This window comes from Seriola aureovittata, chromosome 12 (assembly GCF_021018895.1).
Source record: "Seriola aureovittata isolate HTS-2021-v1 ecotype China chromosome 12, ASM2101889v1, whole genome shotgun sequence".
Taxonomy (NCBI): Eukaryota; Metazoa; Chordata; class Actinopteri; order Carangiformes; family Carangidae; genus Seriola; species Seriola aureovittata.
The window spans coordinates 9,660,237-9,679,247 of NC_079375.1; the positions used below are offsets into that span (position 1 = coordinate 9,660,237).

Sequence of the window (19,011 nt, forward strand, 5' to 3'; positions counted from 1 at the left end):
ATAGTTGCTTTCATGTGCTGAAAGCATCAAAAAGTATGTTTATGAATAAGATAAACAAGATAAACTCCTCACACTGTAAAAAAATAATTTTGTTATTATAGACAATATAATAAAAGTAAAACAATGTTTGTTTTTAAGTGGTTTTATTTGTATATTAATTATGGCAATAATACAATATTAAATAACAATAAATAAGCTTGTTATCAGTTATCTTTCAGAATTCATCACAACTGTTTGCTGATGATAAATGTATCAAACTCCTTCCCCAAGATAATAGGCAATAATCTGTAAACTTTGTAATTGTACAGCATCCTGTATGTGTAATAATGTAAATGTTAAGTTGTTCTCTTTGTTTACAAATGATACAAAGAACTTTTAAAACCATTTTGAAACAAATGGATAACTGGAGCTACAATCACTACAATGGAATAACCAGAGGTCATAGAAAGAACTATTCTTCTGTGTGTTAAAATCAGCCGTGAGAATGAGCGGACTTCAATCTGAAACCACAGCTGGAACAGCTGGAGGTGGCAGCAGTGAAATCCTTGGCAGTGGTCTCAGGAAAACTGCAGTCTGTGCGTTCATGATTTCGGTCCAACATGATCCGCGCTGACCGACCATGCGGACAAGTCAGACGGACGAGTGGTGCTTCCCTGTTGTCTCTGCAGAATTGGAGAGAAAGAGAAAAGACCATTGTTCTGTTTTTCTTCATCCCGGTCCAGAGCAGCACAAAACTCTTTCTTGGAGTCGGAGAGTAGGAATGTTAATTGCTTATGCATCTTTCAGAGAGTTTATGTGGGCACAGAGTTTCAGTGCAGGTCCCAGTTTAAGGTTCATGGTGCTGACCAGGTGATCCTCAGTGAGAAGCAGCAGAGCCTGTCCGTCTATTTCCTGGGAGCGAAATTCTTCAGCGACATCCTGACCTCCTGGAGAGAAGAGAAGGTAGAGAGTGTCTCCTGTTCATTTTCATGTTGGCAGATATTTACAAACTTATGATCTTTATGTGACTATTTATTGGGGCTGAAACTAATGGTTATTTTCATTATTTCATCTTTTTTTTTTTTACCTTTTCTAAAAATGCTGTTTTTTTTTTAATTTTTTTATTTGAGCAGGTTAATATATTTGGATGTTTGTTATCATGCTGAAAATGTATTTTATTTTGCCATCACATCACATCATGAACAGGGACCTCGCAAACCAGTTTAAATGCCAGCTGTATTTTTTTTTTTTTTTTTTAGGGAATCCTAACTTTCTAATCTAAAATAAAACACACTTTTAAGGTGTCACAGCACTGAGCACTGACTGGTGGCTAAGTGAACTCTCAGTGATGTGCAGTGCAAAACACATGCAAATGACCACTGTACAGTGATGCAGCTATTAAAATGAGCTGTACGTCTTCTTTAGTTTCTGCCTGTTTTGCCACAGAGGTCATTTTCCCTCATGTAGCCATGCCTCTTATTGGATTTTATAACACAACAGGAGCATTTTGCAGCTTTTCAAATGCATAAAGTACTTGCTCAATTAATTAGAAAGTATTTGTCCTCATGGTCATTTGGCATGTTAATCCGAATATAACGAAGAAATTGCAACAGGAGAGAACAGTAAATAGCTAGTAGGATCATAGAATTGAATTCTAGTAAAACTTCTATCCTGATACACAGCATGTGGCCAAATTCTGTCTATCGTCAGTCGTGCAGTACCTGGCAGAGAGTTGATATAAGAAAACACTTGTTCCACGTTCCACTGCGATGGACAGCCGACGTCTTCCTCTCCGTCGGAAACACTGATTGTTTCTGGCATTCTCTGCTCTCTCTCCTGCTCTCTCGCCCTCTCTCGCTCCCTCTCAGCCTGCTTCCTGAGCCTGGTCTTCATGGGAACAGGAGGCTCATCTTCCTCCTCCTCCTCCTCCTCCTCTTCTTCCTCCTCCTCCTCCTCCTCCTGCGCCTCCTCCTCCTCCTCTCTCAGTGAGCACTGCTGGGTCTCCTCTGAGCCACATGACCCGTGAGCCTGTGGAGCGCAAAGACGATATATTCTGTGTTTTTCTTTAGGGTTACACTACTTACACTTCAGTTAAAAACAGTTTAATGATGTTTTCAGAATAAATAAATGTTACTATTGCACTTATTATTAAAGATTATAGCAACATCAGCTTTTGTCTACATCAGCCTTCAAAAACATGGTACAGTTAAATCTAAATATCATTTGATTGAATTGATGTATTCAATATTAAATTCTTGACTCCATGAAAGGAGCAGAACAGAGTTATTTTAAGGATGATGCGACTTTACCACATTTCAATTAAATTTTAAGGACTCACTGTCATTTTTACCATTAACTCTTTTATTTTTATGGAGTTATTTTTAATTAAAAGAATTTCATTAGAATTTTTGCATTTTATTTTTTTCATTTTGTGTTCTATTAATTTTTTTCTCTACTTTTTTCTTACTACTTTTTCCTGTCTTTTTTCACTGTGTTGTTTGATTGTAAAGCACTTTGTAACTTTGATTAGAGAAGGGCCATATTAATAGTTTGTTGCGGCCCTGCCTTTACTTGTAGTAGTAGTCGTAGTAGTAGTAGTAGTAGTAGTAGTAGTAGTAGTAGTAGTAGTCGTAGTAGTCATACCTTTTCAATCTGTGAACACAATACATTTTGAGCCAGGTTGAAAAATGGCTGTTTTACAGTTGTCATTGTCTATAAAGTCTTATAGACCAATGGTTTCTAACCGGGGGCTGAAAGATAACCCTGATGATTAACAGGACACAGAGAGCAGAAAAAAAAGGCTTGGACTTTCCTTCGTCCTTGCTTTCTTTGTTCTCATAGTTTACTGAATAATTTTGTCTATCCCCTCCGGCCTCCTAAAATGACTTGAATAAAACAAGGGAGTTCTTCAGTTGAACTGGTCACAACTTGACACCATACACCGCCAGTGATGAAGGTCACAAGTGGTCGTTGCTTCTTTTGAAGTGTCGTGGGCCAGAAAGGTTGGAAACCACTGTTACAGACATTAAAACTGTCTATAGAAACATTAGGTCCCTAAACACACAGAACTCACTGAAAGAACCCAGGGCTCTTTTTGAAGATTTATCCTGTACAGTTGTACAAATGTGACTGTTCCCCAGAGAGCAGCTCGTCTTAAGGACCAGTGATCCCTGTAGCACCTCTGTATTTTCCTGGATGCATGAGGTCAGTGATATTAACTGACCTGTCTCAGGAAATGTTCTCTGGAGGCTCCGTTGACTCTGCTGGGGGGTCGTCCTCTCCGGCCCATTGGCCTGTGACCCCAGCGGCCTGCTCTCAGCAGGGTGATACGCTTGGTGCAGCTCACACTGAACCTAAACATAGAGAGTCAGTCACAAAATATCAGAGTGGATTTGTACTAAGTATGTACTATGTAGACAATTAGACAGGCATTAGCCATTTGTGAGCTGATGGTCTACATCTGCGTCCTCTCTTTAATGCCCTGGATGGAGACTCAGAGGGAAACATGGGAGTGATTATGCACTTGAGACTTTTTCTTATGACCCAAATGGAGCTTAATGGACTCCACACGTCAGATGACGTTTGTCACCACCAGAGGAACAGGCAGCATTTTTACTTGTCACGTGTGGCAGACAAAATAAACCTTATACATAATTTTTTATCTTTTTCTCAGACTGTGTAGTAAGCAGATATATCACACTAACACTGAAACAGGGCAAACATAAAATGCTGCATAAGAGCTGCATAATAAAATATCCAACATTATCAACCGCTGTAAAGGATAAAGCTAGCATTTTTCAGTGTTTCATACTTTCAGCCCCACCTGTACTGGTTGCTACTTGAGATATAAATGTGCCACAAATACAGTAATTTAATGTTTCAAAAGATCATGTAATTTCCTAAAACAGCTGGGCACTGTAGTTTCATGCAAATGTTACTTCAACAGAAGTAGGCAGTCTATTTGTTGGGGACTATTTTCAGCAGCAGATTAATACATGAGTATTCCTGGCAGAATGTCAGTGTTTGTGGCATTAACTCTACATAAACTTAAGGTAGTCTAACTGCTAATTTTGGTTTAACCTCAAATGTGTGTTTTTAATTTGTTTGTTTTAGACTATAATTGAGCTCTGTGGCCGAGAGGCTTTGGGTCCACACACAATACTTGTTATTACAATCAATCAGTTGTTGGTTTTGTTCTTCTCTGGAATCTATTGGCAATAACAAATATAGAATAATGCCTGTTGCTTGACATTACTATCTGAGAACTAGAAATATGTTAATCACATCTTGATGTTGGTGCGGTTTATTTACCTTCTGACACACGTCATGGAGCAGAATCGCTTGGAGCGCAGAAACGTCTCAGCATAACCTCTGCTCCCGCAGTATTCACACTGCAGCACACCTGCAACACTCTCGCCCAGCTCTGTAACTTCAGAGGACCAGCTGTTAGTAACATATGCACACACGCACGCACACACGCACACACACACACCCCCACTCCACATACGCACAGTCCTCACCATCTGCCGTAGGGCCATCGTTTTCCATTTCAGAGTCTGTTGAATCTGACTGGTCAGCATCCAGAGGACTGTCCTCTGCTGCTGCATCCCCGTTGCTGTGGATCTCCTGGGACTCTGGAAGTGAAGCTTGCTGGTCCGCTAAGAGTGAGGAAGGACCCACCTGCATTTCGAGGAGCATTTAAAAAAGGAAACGCCTTACATAATGATATGGAAGGACATGAGCAATGTATATAGATAGGGAGTAGTTTTCAAATGTCATTCAATTACTACATATATATCTTATTTAATATAATATTAAATAATATTAAATAAATATTCTATTATGTTTTAATTGACTGTGGCACTTTCTTGGTCTGGAGTAAATGAAGAAATAGTGGTGCTGGTGATATTTGTTTTTTTTTTGTCAACAAATCCCTTTAAAAGAACAAAGCTGACAATGAATGGATGAATCTTACATATACCGTCGTACTGCTGTAAATACTCTGAAGTAATACTGAAAGATTGCTGAGTCTAAAAAATGAAACTAGAAATTTGTGCCACATTTTAAAGATTTATATCTTCAGTAGAAACATGTGGGTCAGGGGTAATTACATAAAGTATTGAGGATCGTGATTTGTTGACAATAAGAAAAATATGGAATAACACCACTGTTAGCCTTTAAAGATAATACTAAAATACACGCTAAACTACTTTCAGCTGTTCTAAATATCTAAAAAGTCTAAAAGACTGTAGTATCCTAAATACTTCTGGAGTTAGATAGAGGGAGCTGTAGGATCCATGGGTGGACCTGACAGGAAGTCCTGTCAGGAAGTATTTTATATAGGAAGTGATGTATGGATTGTGTGCTCTTTTGTCTGTCACTATCATCGATTAAAAGCCAAGAAATATATGATGGCGAGTTCTGTGTCCTCCTTGTGCTGCCTGGGCTCACAATATTACATATGGCGACGAGGATAATTTGGAGAAGAGTTTTTTGCCCTGCTCTCTGGCCACTGTGGAAGGAATTGCTTCTTTGATTGGAGGATAGGACTCCAGGTGAACAAAGGACTTGGGGGAAGGGAGGAAGACACATGCAGGTGAGATGGCAACTGCCACCATTTGATCCAAAAGTGCAAGCTTGGGAGGAATATTGCGAAATAATGGAACACTTCTTTATTGCAAATGTTATTGAGGAAGAAGAGATAAAGAAGTCCATTTTGCTTAGTGTGGTGGGAGCACAAACTTACAATTTGATGAGAAACCTCTTAAGTCCTGCAAAACCAGGAGAGAAGACTTTTGGACAACTGGTAACTTTATTAAAGAACCACTTTAACCCCAAGCCAAGTGAAATTGTCCAGAGATTTAAATTTAATTCACGCTTGAGAAGATCCCCCGAATCTGTGTCTGAATATGTGGCAGAATTAAGGAAATTGGCACAAGATTGTGATTATGGAGCAACACTTTCACAAATGTTACGGGATAGACTGGTATGTGGAATAAATGATGACCGCATCCAAAGAAGATTATTGTCAGAGACTAATCTCACATTTGAAAGTGCCCTGTCTCTAGCACAAGCAATGGAATCTGCCAACAAGAATGTGCAGGATTTGCAAAGTAAGGCAGGAGCCATGTCCTGTAATGCAGTGAGGGCTGGAGGATCAGAGAGCACGGGGAAGAAGAGAGAGAGCCAGAGAAGAGCAGAAAAAGATAAAGATTGTTATCGCTGTAACGGTAAACATTCACCTGAGGACTGTCGGTTCAAAAAGGAAAAGTGTCATGCCTGTGGAATAACTGGACACATAGCTCGAGCGTGTCGCAATAAGAAAAAGTTAAATGCTGACAGGAGAAATGACAGAAGGCCCAGAGCAAGTGGAAGACGCTACACACAGGAGAGAAAAGTGCATTATTGTTCTCCCAGAGTGGCAGAAGGGAGTGATGAAGACGAACAGCCATTATCTTTGTATAATGTCTGGTGCGAAGATGAAGAGGAGGCAATGCCCCCTTACAAGGTATGCATGACTCTAAATGGTGAACCAGTGATATTTGAAGTGGATACAGGATGTGGACTCACCATAATGACTATGAAAGCATTCAAAGAAAAAGTGAAAAATGCCCCTCCATTAAAGAAAACTCGCCTGAAGTTGAAAACATATACAAAACAAAAGATAAAGGTGCTGGGGAAAGCATATGTGAGAGTGAATTACAAACAGCAAGAAAAGATATTGCCCATAATAGTAGTTAAAGGCACAGGTCCAAACTTATTGGGAAGATGGTGGTTGAAGCATGTTAAATTGGACTGGGCTGAAATAAAGCACCTTGCACACCACCCACAGTCTCTGAACCTGGAGCAAGTGCACACTGCAAACCACTCACAGCCCCTGACCCTGCAGCGAGTGCTACAAAAGCATGAAGGAGTGTTTAAAGAGGAGCTGGGAACGTTAAAAGGGTTTAAAGCTACTATTCATGTACCTGTTGATGCTGCTCCTCGCTTTTATAGACCAAGATCAGTTCCCTATGCTATGAAGCCTAAAGTTGATGCAGAGATTGACAGACTGGTAAAAGAGAACATCATTACTCCAGTCAAGTATTCTGAATGGGCAGCTCCTGTGGTTCCTTTGCTCAAACCGGATGGTGACTGTAGATTGTGTGGAGATTATAAATTGACTGTAAATAGAGTCTCCACCCTAGAACAGTACCCCATACCCAAAGTAGAAGATTTGATGGCTGTGTTAGCTGGGGGGAAGCAGTTTACAAAACTAGACATGAGCCATGCATATCAACAAATCCAAATGGATGATCAGTCTAAAAAGTACTTAACTGTAAATACTCACCGTGGAATGTTTACATACAACAGACTACCATTTGGTGTATCCTCCGCTCCAGCAATATTCCAGAGAACCATGGAGGGGGTTCTCCAGGGAATTCCACATGTAGCGGTGTATCTGGATGATATACTGGTTACCGGAGCAACCAGAGAAAGGCACCTAAAGACCCTGGATGAGGTGTTGAGCCGCTTAGAGGAGGCGGGTCTCAGATTAAAGAGAAGCAAATGCACGTTGCTGGCTGATGAAGTTCAGTATTTGGGACATAAAGTGGATGCTAAAGGAGTGCATACTGTGGAAGCCAAAGTAAAGGCTGTTGTTGAGGCTCCCACCCCAACTTCAGTAACAGAGCTCAAGGCCTATCTGGGCTTGTTGAATTATTATAACCGCTTCCTTCCCAATCTCTCCACATTGCTGGCCCCTTTACATCATCTGCTGAGGAAAGATGTGGTTTGGAGCTGGGGCAAACAGCAAGAAGAATCCTTCAGGAAATCCAAAGACTTATTGAAGTCAGCTGATGTGTTAGTGCATTATTCTGGGAAGAAGGCTTTGCTATTAGCCAGTGATGCCTCACCCTATGGCCTAGGAGCCGTATTGTCCCACAAAATGGAAGATGGAACAGAAAAACCCATTGGTTTTGTATCTCGTACCTTGGCACCAGCGGAGAAGAAATACTCTCAGCTTGATAAAGAAGGTTTGGCTGTGATCTTTGGAATTAAAAGGTTCCACAAATACCTCTATGGACGAAACTTTACAATTGTAACGGACCACAAGCCCTTGATATCCCTGTTCAATGAAACTAAACCTGTTCCTCAGATGGTGTCACCATGTGTTCAGCGTTGGGCTGTATGGCTCAGAGCTTATGAGTATCAGATTGTGTATAGACCTGGAAAGCAGCACATAAATGCAGATGCCCTCAGTAGGCTCCCCCTTCCAGAAACATCACCTGCTGAGGAAGAGGAGGATCTGGTGCTGATGCTGGATGGAATGGATGATGCACTGGTGACCACGGAACAAATAAGACATTGGACAGCTAAAGAGGTGACATTGTCACGAGTGCAGGAGTATGTCTTAAAAGGATGGCCTTCTACAGTGGAGCCTGAACTCATGCCTTACTTCACCAGACGCTGGGAGCTCAGTGTGAGAGATGGATGTGTTCTGTGGGGGGCTCGTGTCATTATTCCTCAGAAAGGAAGGAAAACTCTGTTAAAGTTGCTGCATCAGTCCCACCCAGGAATGTGTAGGATGAAAGGACTAGCTCAGTCATATGTCTGGTGGCCACAGATGGATCGAGATGTTGAGAGGGAAGTAAACCAGTGTGACGCATGTCAACAGCATAGCATGTCTCCCTCTACAGCACCCTTACATCCCTGGGAATGGCCAGAAAAGCCTTGGACACGACTCCATGTGGATTATGCAGGTCCATTTTTGGGTAAACTGTTTTTGGTGATTGTTGATGCCCATTCTAAATGGATGGATGTATATCCAGTGACTACAGCAACCTCACATGCAACCATTGAAAAGCTCAGACAAAGTTTCAGTGTCCATGGATTGCCACAAATGTTGGTGAGTGATAATGCTACCTGTTTTACAAGTGCTGAGTTTGCTGATTTCATGTCTAAAAATGGGATCAACCATGTCACCTCAGCCCCTTTCCATCCTTCATCAAATGGACTGGCCGAAAGAGCAGTTCGAACCTTTAAGGAAGGGATGAAGAAGATACAAGGAGGAAATGAGAGCTTGGAAGCAAAAGTGTCCAGATTCCTTTTTAGTTACAGAATCACTCCACACTCTACTACAGGCTTGTCACCAGCTGAAATGTTGATGTCAAGGAGACCTAGGTCTGCCTTGGATCTGTTACTTCCAGACATGAAGTCTAAGGTGGAAAAGAAACAGTGGAAACAAAAAGTTAATCATGACACGCACACAAAGCTCAGAAGTTTTGCACCTGGGAATCCTATATTTACAAAAAACTATGGATATGGTCCCAAATGGATTCCTGGAACGATCGAGAGCTGCACAGGTCCCCTGTCATGTACAGTCCTCATAGGAAATGGACAGATCGTGAGGAGACATATTGATCAAATCAGGAAGAGAGAGTCCAGTGGTGTTCCTGATATAGATCCCAGTACACCTCAGGCTGTGAGCAGGCCATCTCTTATGGAGACAGAACAAGTACAGTCCCCTGAGGTCCGGATCCCTGACTCTTCATCCCATGGGGAGGACTCTGGGAGGGCCCCACTGATACTGGGGAGTGAGTCCCCACATGTATTACAAGAACAGTTAACACCACCCTTAAGGCGCTCTATTAGAGAGAGACGCCCGCCTGACTATTATAGGCCTTAAATAAACACTGAAAAGAAAGTGAATATTTATTCAGCTCTGCAGAGAATACCACCGTTGCTTAATTTTAAAAAAGAAATTAAAAAAAAAAAAAAAAAAAAAAAAATTGTTCTAAGTAGTTGATATAAGTTTAGTTTTTGGCAAGTTAAGTTCTTAAAGTTTGAAACAAACCTAAATTGTAAGTTACAAATTAAGAGTTAATTTGAAGTAAGTGCAACATATAAAGTTGAGTAAAGTGTATAATGTTGATTAACGTGTCTTATGTTCTCTTGCAGTGTATGTTGTCTGCAGACCTGAGAAGGGAGGGATGTAGTATCCTAAATACTTCTGGAGTTAGATAGAGGGAGCTGTAGGATCCATGGGTGGACCTGACAGGAAGTCCTGTCAGGAAGTATTTTATATGGAAGTGATGTATGGATTGTGTGCTCTTTTGTCTGTCACTATCATCGATTAAAAGCCAAGAAATATATGATGGCGAGTTCTGTGTCCTCCTTGTGCTGCCTGGGCTCACAATATTACAAAGACTAAATACGGCAAATTACTTTTTTTGATCCACTTCTTATTATTCACAGATATCACTGTGATTGAGGAAAATATTCCTTTAACATTTCCAGACTTGTCTTGATTAACCACCAGAAAAAAAGTTGTATTTCCAGTTAACAACACATGCTATATTTTCCAGTCAAGTTACTTCATCATGTGGTGTGGTTGCACTGCGTTGAGCTTTACTGAGGCTATAATGACTGAATGGCTGATTTGGCACAGTATCTCAGCCACATCTGAAGAGCATCTCCATTATGATTGAGTGTGCATAAAGAAACCCAAACCCTAAAGCTTTTAGTGTGAGCTTTGACTGTAACCACAGCATCCACCTCTACCTGAGGCTCACTGATGCCCTGAGTGACTGCTTGTGTTGCACCTCTGGTGGACATACCGGGAACGGCTCCAGGCCCTCTCTAATGACGAAGCCCTCTATGAGGTGTGTGAGGACGTGGGTTGTAAGTATCCTGTCGGGGCTTCCTGGGACACTGGTAGGGGCAGAGGGAGGCTGGCTGGGGCCTCTGACTGTGGTGGGAAGGATGGGAGGAGGTAGAGGAGGAGGTGGAGGGGGAAGGTTGCTGCCGTGCTGGGAGGGCTCCTCTAACTGTGGTGACCTGATCACTGAGTGACTGGACATGACGGGGGATGAACCCATCACTGCTGGGGAATAAAAGGCATAAAATAATAATAACACAGACTGTTAACCATTATTTCAGTAAGTCAGGTTTATTTTCTGGTTTAAATAACCGAATAAATAACTCTGGTCAAAGTTTATCCCAACAGACCAGCCTGGTCCTGATGAGTCTAGTTTTCTAGCATCACTTCCGGCTGAGCCAGTGTTCTGTCTAACACAGTGAAACACGGTGTTGTCTCCGAAGTTCCTCTCTGAAGGTTTCTATTTCCTGCCACTCAGTGAACATGAGTCTGTTTGCAGTACATGTCAAATTTATATCACATATTGACGTGGGATGCACTTAATTGCATGATTAAAATCTGAAATATCTGAACAGTATCCTGTCAACGGCTGGGCTTTTAAATCCACTGTAGTTAAAATGAAGTATATCAAGAATGGCTGTAGCCTTTAGTATGAACTGTTTCTTCTCTAAGTGTCAATTATACACCCAGAAATCTGTTCATTAAAAATGCAGAAAATGGCAGACAGCCAGTTTCAAGGTATTTAAACAGCATTTTAACCATATGGAAGTTATGTCACAATATCCAACTAATACAGAATTCAAGTTTATAAAAAATGCAAATTAACTTATTGTCTGGTCCTTCTCAGCACTAATCATACAAAGACAAAGTTCATTTCACTGACGCAGGGTTTGAACCCACAGTGTCCTGGTTGCAAGCAAACTTATCTGAGTTCATCTCTACTTCTGGCTCAGCTGCAGTTGACCTACAACTTGCTGCCAGGACTTCTTCTTTGATTTGTTTACTGTGGTGTTGCAGTAACATCTTATTATAATTTACCTGCACCATTCTGCTTAGGAGACGCAATGAGAGCTGTAGGGGTCCTGTCTCTCTGTCGACTTGTAGAACATTCATCTTTCCTCTCGTCTGAACTCAGTCCATTCGCTTTGCACGTTTGCCCCGACTGAAATTCAACCGACAACAAAACCCTCAGTCAAACCAACACATACTGAGAAGAGGAGATCTGCAAAGAGGACATGGTGACTCACCGATGGAGTTTCATTGCGTCTGACCGTATGCACTTTCAGATCAACAGCCACCGTCTGAGGAGGAGGCAGGTTCTGGTAAGGCATATGGACCAGAGCCTCAGCTACAGGCAGCTCCCGCTCTGTCAGCAGCACCTGCCCTGACTGGACCGCCAAAGCCTGGACCGAGTGCACAGACAGCCTCTGGAGGGAAGCTGGGGGGTTCTGGGGCAGCCTGGGGAGAACCAGAGGTGGAGGAGGAGGCGGAGGCTGATTCTGCATTTGTGGGAATGAGGTCCGGCGCTGCGGAGCGGCCACCAGAGGAGGAGGCTGAGGCTGAACGGTGGCAGCTGGGATTGAGGCATGAGCTGATGATGCAAACACGTTTGTGACAGATCGAGAAGAAGAAGAAAAAGTAGAAGAGGAAGTAGAAGAAGATGAAGAAGAGGGGGCTTGGGGGTCACCGTTGGTTTGTGACATGGTGCTGGGAGTGGTCAGTGTTTTAACTGAAAGTGGAAGAGGGTTGTTGGAGTTGGTTTCTTGGGGTGCCACTCTGAGGGCGATGGGCTGAAGCTGCCTGTGGTTGAGAGCGCCTGCTGTGGCCTGCTGGAGGATGAGCTGGTGGTGTGCCACCCGCTGGCCTGATGGACAGGACAGCTGCTGCTTGACCAGAGCGTGGGCCTGCACTGGAGAGTAGGCTGCAGGAAGAGTGATGAATAGGAAGGCATCAGGAACAAAAAACTAACAAAAGCACATAACAAGTGTCTCCTTTTCCAGGCTTAACTTCCAGTAAATGTGCTCATCACAGGCTGACAAAGGTTCTTGAATTGAAACCTTGAGTTTACCTGGTGCAGAAAATGTAATAACAAAGGCAACAGTGCATAGAACGGCACTACAATAAAGAGTACCAGACGTCATCATCTTTTCAACAGTTTTCACTATTTCCGCTGTGGCGATGACTCCATATGTTTGGAGTGGGTCAGTGTAACGTCTCTTTCTGTATGTGTATAGTGTAGTCTGCAATATATGTATCTCCTTTTCTCCATCTCCAAAGGAAACTTAAAAGAATAATTTGACTTTGATTTTGAGCAATACACTTATTTGCGTTCTTGCCAAGAAATAGATGAGAAGTATATAAGTTCCATGGATTTGTTGCATCTCAAACTGACAGAGCACCTGGTGTCTTTTTGTATTTAATATTTCACCCGGAACAGAATTTTCTCCTCCAAAATACTCTAAAGATCTGTCATTGTTTAACTGGGAGATGATAGGGTAGGTAGCAAGCTGCTTTTGGAGATAACATGTCAAGAGAAAATACCTACAAGCACTAATACTGTATATCACAAATGATCTGTTCCACCTTCACTGGGTGTTGTTATTGGTATTTTTTCTTCCCCCTACCTTATAGCCAATGAATGGTTGATTGCTTTGCTTCTTCAGATTGCTCTTTGTGAGTATATACTGTATGGAAGCTTGCTGTTGTCATCTGTTATGTGAAATGGCTGATGAAGGTCACTTGATTCAAACATGGCATAGTTCATCTTCATTACTGTGACTCATCACTTCAGCCTGAAATACGCGGGCTCGCTAGTAAACGTTCCTTTCAGCCTCAGTATTTCATCAACTCACCTGGGGTTATAATCTGGGCTCCAGGCTGACCTGTTTCAGTTGAGGTGTCAGTCAGCTGGTTGGTCTTCAGAGCACATATTGACATCTTGGACAAAGAGGCGGCTGGAGACAGGGCTTGGGACTGGGTGGATGGCTTTAAGATGACACTGTGGGCTGTAGCCAGAGCTCCAGGCAAGTGGGCGTGCAGAGCCAGATTCTGCACCTGAATACATGCAAATAGCCACTTTTACACTTTGGCTTTGACAGCCCTGATCTATGTTGTCCTTTAATGCAACTTTACTAATGGTTCCTCTAACATTCATCAAAATCCCAAGCTGCATTTTACCTCTCACTTAAGTATTTCCTAAACATCTTTAATTCTGTAATGTAGCCCATGTTCAAGGTTTGTAACATCCTGAAGTCTATAATGTTGTGGTCTTGTGGCATGCTTGGCTTATTCTAATTCAGTGCCTGGCAAAGTTTGTACCTGAGAGGAGGTAGGTAAAGAGGAGCAGGAGGTGACAGCAGGGAGGTCTGACTGAACTGCAGCCACTGGTGCTGCAGGAGTTAGAATAAGCTGACAGAGGAAAACGCATTCAGTAAAAATAGAAATAGGGCAAATGAGTCATGCAGTTTTGAAGTACCAGTATCACCAGGAGCTTGGGATATTTGAAAACATTTGTACCATCTGAGTTCGAAGGTACATTTGAGCTTGGTTACAGTTGGCTGGTCGGTTTCCCAGAAGCATGGCCTGCTGGGATATTGTGGTTGCAGCAGCAGTGGAGTTGGATGTTTGGGTGCGGCCAATCAGCTGGGCTGTCACTGGAGATGCTGGTAAAGTGATCTGGATTCAGGGAGACATGATGAAGAATGTAGTCTGAGGTTAATATTTATGGTCAGGTTGATGGGAGTGGGAACAGAGACACTCACCGAGTTTTGGGAAACACCAGCAGGTTGAACCAAACTGCCAGTAGATGAAGAAGGAGACTGCCTCTGACAGACTGAAGCCTGAAATGTATTGGGAACACATTATACTCACTGTCTTTCCTGTTAAAATGACTCATGCTTGCTCTAACACATGGCGCACACACAACAAACACGTAGACAGTGACCTGCTGTATGGTGGCCAGACTCTGCAGATGGGGGGTGTGCTGGTGCTGGTGCTGCTGCAGGGCTGCTGTCTGCAGCATGAGGTGCTGCTGCTGGGCTGCGTACATCTGATGTAGGTACTGGGCCGCCATGCTCTGAGGTCTGTGGATAGCGTGTTGGATCACCTGTTGGATCATATCATATCATCATATTCCTTACAAATAAATTTTCAGTCCACTGTATCCAGCACAATGCTATCATTCTGTGAAATCTCATTTGTCCTTATTGCACTGACCAAATTAAGTATTTACACTTTACTTTTAAAAAAAAAAATCATTATCTGATGTTACGAATACAGTGTTGATAGAAAAATTAAGTAATTTGTAAAAGAAATTGTTCTTTTATTTCCCTTAAACATAATCTAATAAGAACAGAGGTCAAAAATGTGTGTGTGTGTGTGTGTGTGTGTGTGTGTGTGTTTCATACTGTATATAGACAGCATATCAATCTATTAAAAAATAAAGTACATAAATACCAAATAATGAATTTCCCCTAGGGGATAAATAAAGTATCCATCTATCTATCTATCTATCTATCTATCTATCTATCTATCTATCTATCTATCTATCTATCTATCTAACAACCTGTTGTTCATATTACCAGTCAAGTCCAACAATGCATACAGAGGTCCCAGGTGCTATCTATTATCTGAATTACCTTCCTATCAAATGAAACAAAGCATGCAAAGGTCCCAGGTACTGTCTATTAGCTGGATTATATTCCTGTCAAATTAAACAATGTTTGCACTGCAGAGGTTCCTGGTAATTTCTAGTGCATGGACTGCTTTTCAATCAAGTGAAAAACTCTATGCAGAGCTCTCAGACAATGTCTATTACCTGGACTACCCTCCTGTCATATGACACTACCTGTGCCGAGATCCATGGTACATTTCACCTGGATTGTTTGCTTGTCAAATTAAATCATGTATACAGAGGTCCAATGGTGTTGTCTGTTACCGGGACTGCCTGATAGTCAAGTAAAATAATGCATGCAGAGGTCCCAGGTACTGTCTATTGCCAGTACTGCCTGTTGAATATTATGCAGGAGTCCGAGGCACAGTCTATTTCCTGAACTATCCACCTGTTAAATTAGGTACGCAGGGATACCAGGTACTGTCTATTACCTGGACTGCCTGTCTGTCTGACGGGATAATGCCGAGGGAAGCGGTGGGCGCCTGGGTGCACGTGGTGCTGCTGGAGCTGACTGTTGCCATGGTGACGGCAGCTGATGTGGTGGGGGTGGTGGTGGCCACAGCCCTATTAGTATCTGCCTGCTTCTCCCCTGGGCTCTGCCTCTCCATCTCCCAGGTCACACACAGATTCAATGATGGGAAAACTGTATGGAGATAAAAAAAACAGACGTCCATTAACAGGAGGTGCTTAAATAGCAACATCACCAGAATCAGGTTCGTTTGAATGAGATGTTTCACTGGTTAGCAGTTTTCTCTCTCTCTGCTAACACCTGCAGTGTTAAGGTTAAACTACGTTACTTTAATAAAGATTGAGCAGGCATATGTTTCCTCAAACCCGGATCTTTGACTAAAATACACTGCACTTCGAGCTGTCTTGGTTCCAGGATCTAGATTCAACCTGTTATTCGGCCATAATTGACAGATATCTTTCTACTGTTATTATAAAAAATAATAATTCATTTGATAGATTTCACTGAAGCGTAAATTCGGTCCATCTATACTTCAATTAAAGCATCGTCTATTCGGGCTGTTTGCAAAACTGTAGTAAAAAACATTTTGTCTATAGAGAGGAAGTTTGACTTAAATACATATAGTATAGAACAAATCATGATAATATTCGTTATAAATGGAGAAATACTTTCAGTTCATTTCAGTTTAGTTTTGCATCCGAAATGCACCCAGAAAGCATAGAAATAAAAATGAATATGAACTCACAGATAATAAGATAATCCTGGTTCATAATAATCTGCCATAAGTAAATGTTCTGATTATAGGTTACTATTTATGTCATCCACCTTATCCCTATTTGTTTTTATAAAAGTGCATGTTTAAAAACTGTTTATATACCTGCACTAAACTTTGAGGTTTTCTTTCTTTTCTTTTTTTTGACCTTCATGGTCATTTCAATATAACAATCATTATCAAATTATAACTAAATACACAAGTTAGAAACAAAAGAAAAAAGAAAACATTAAGAATACAGGGCTGGATTAGCTGTATGTTACCCGTGAAAACATTGTGATTACGATCCAATGAAATGTATGAAAAAAGGTGAATGATTAGTATAATTGATTGACTGGGTGTTCAGGTTATTTTGTGCCTCACACATCTGTTAAGAGACAAACGTCAGACAAAGATGATACAGTGCTGCAAGTTTTTTTTTTCCCAGCTGATAAAGGCTGTTAATTGTGAGTCATTTATTCCCATAGGCTAATAATAATTAAATAATCTCAGAGATAGCTTTGAAATAGTAAAAAAAATACCTGCCGTATTTTATAGGGATAAACACTGATAGCTTACACCTTGAATATTGATTGCTTTTTCCTGCAGAGCCGGTTCTGTCTAATTGAAAGCATGCATGATTTTCTCGATAAACCCTGAACGATCACAACATCAGTCTGATATTAGATGGACAGTCCATAATTTAGGAGCCTTCGGGTAATAAATTCAACAAATCAGGATGTCATTCCCTGTCTGTCTCAGACAGCGCTTTATGCATGCACAATCATTCACCTCTTGTCGGCGGTACCTGCCTGGTATTGAAAGACACGGGCCATCAGGAACTGACCATACCCCGGCACATTGTCCCAGTCATGAAGCCTATTGATGCGTCAGTACCGTCTAAAATGGAGATTAAAAAAAAGAATCAGACGGTACACAGCAGGCAATAAAAACAGCCTTGACACAGCACCGCTCGCAGTGCGGGAGGACCTTCCACAGCCGGGGAGTCCGCTGCTGCGCTCACTGCATGGAAAGACCCGGAGATGTCTGACGGTCTCAAATGTGCTTTCATTCGTTTTGAATGTTTTTCCTTTAGATAACATTATGACAATGATTCGTGCAAAGCTGCAAATATGCACTTCAAAGAACATAGAATACGCTTTGTGGGTGAAACCCCTGTGGCTGTCTAAACAAGGATTATGTGTCAGAAGACTATTCAAAAAAGACAAGACACTGATTTCAGCCACCCTCAACTATAGCGCTACAATATTTCTTCCTGCGATTTTAAAAACTAGTTTTATTTTATTATGATACAAAACAAGAAGAGGAGCCATTTCACGTGCAGTGGTGGAAGACGTACTATTTTTACTTCAATAAGGAGAGTAAAATCACTCTGAAATGAATGTTACAAATAGTCATGCTAACAATTTTTTGTTACAGGCCTACGTATGAGTGGAGAAGTATTTGCATCAAAATAAGTATTAAAAGTAAAGTACTCACTCGGTAGTCTATTTAAGAGTTATACTGGATCATATTGGATCATTATTACTATAGAAGAAGCATTTTAGAATCGCAGCTGCAGCTGCAGGGGGAGGTGGTGGGGGTCATTTTAACTATAGGCTACTTTAATGTATTGCTACTGATCATTATTATATGTAACATTATAATCTGCAAAGTTACCTGTAAATTACATAATTCATCTAGTAAGCAGTTTGTAGATGTTAAAACACTTGAAAGTTTGCATTACTAACGCTTTGATATAAATGTGGGAGACAAAATAATAGAAACACCTGTCCGTATTTATTAATACAGCTCAACAGCATCACAAAATGGGCTACATCCTCCAAAATGACCATGCAGTTGAATCAATACCTCTCTAAAACAGTTTAAAAAATATATATATTACTAATAGGTTAAGAAAGTTCTTCACATTGCAGTCTCTCTCTCTCTCTCTCTCTCTCTCTCTCTCTCTCTCTGTCTGTCTCTAGGATAAATGCGGAATACGGAAAAGTAAGGACTAAGGAGAAAAAATAAATAAATTCAAATATCAAATATTTAAAATCATTGTTCAATGCTATTTTTGTAATCTATATATAGCATAAACAATCAGCCTATTATTGTGTAGTGAGGTGCATATTTTCCTTCTTTTCTTTCTTTTAACAATCACATTGCCCTTTCTTCGCAGAATTGAATAGTTCACCCATTTCTGAAATTCAGTGAATAAAAAGTATTTTGTTTTTATTGTTGCTGTTCAATTTTGTCGTTATTTCCGAACCAGAGAACTTCAATGCGCGATACGGCTTGGGTTATATGATGTCCGAGCTCAGATGTCTGAACGTGAATGCAGCACGTACACACTAGAAAACCTTGAGTTGGTACAGTCGGAATGCTGGCCAAGGACATATTTAACTTTATTGAGATATAAATCATGTTAAATTAGTTTCTTATACTTTGTTAACTATACATGTATGTGAAATGACACATGTTAATGTTTTAAAGTG

The 19,011-nt window shown here is 41.2% G+C and overlaps 1 protein-coding gene across 5 annotated transcripts; it reads right to left on the minus strand.

Annotated features, from left to right (window-relative positions):
- Window positions 1–132: 132 nt before the first annotated feature.
- On the minus strand, window positions 133–17,462 carry phc3 (polyhomeotic homolog 3 (Drosophila)). 5 transcript variants are annotated; one of them, XM_056390374.1, is made up of 15 exons: window positions 17,323–17,462; window positions 15,722–15,933; window positions 14,562–14,723; window positions 14,380–14,457; window positions 14,135–14,293; window positions 13,937–14,026; window positions 13,501–13,672; window positions 11,866–12,539; window positions 11,657–11,780; window positions 10,578–10,843; window positions 4,500–4,659; window positions 4,291–4,408; window positions 3,203–3,332; window positions 1,701–2,007; window positions 133–926 (listed from the first exon to the last, which is right to left on the minus strand). In XM_056390374.1, the coding sequence occupies exons 2-15, from the start codon at window positions 15,896–15,898 to the stop codon at window positions 772–774; spliced, it is 2,772 nt and encodes a 923-aa protein (XP_056246349.1). In that variant the 5' UTR covers window positions 15,899–15,933; window positions 17,323–17,462; the 3' UTR covers window positions 133–771. The 5 variants fall into 5 exon arrangements, with proteins under 5 accessions (XP_056246349.1, XP_056246348.1, XP_056246346.1 ...); XM_056390373.1 differs by having other exon boundaries at window positions 4,291–4,402; window positions 10,578–10,840; window positions 13,471–13,672; XM_056390371.1 differs by having other exon boundaries at window positions 10,578–10,840; window positions 13,471–13,672.
- Window positions 17,463–19,011: the final 1,549 nt, after the last annotated feature.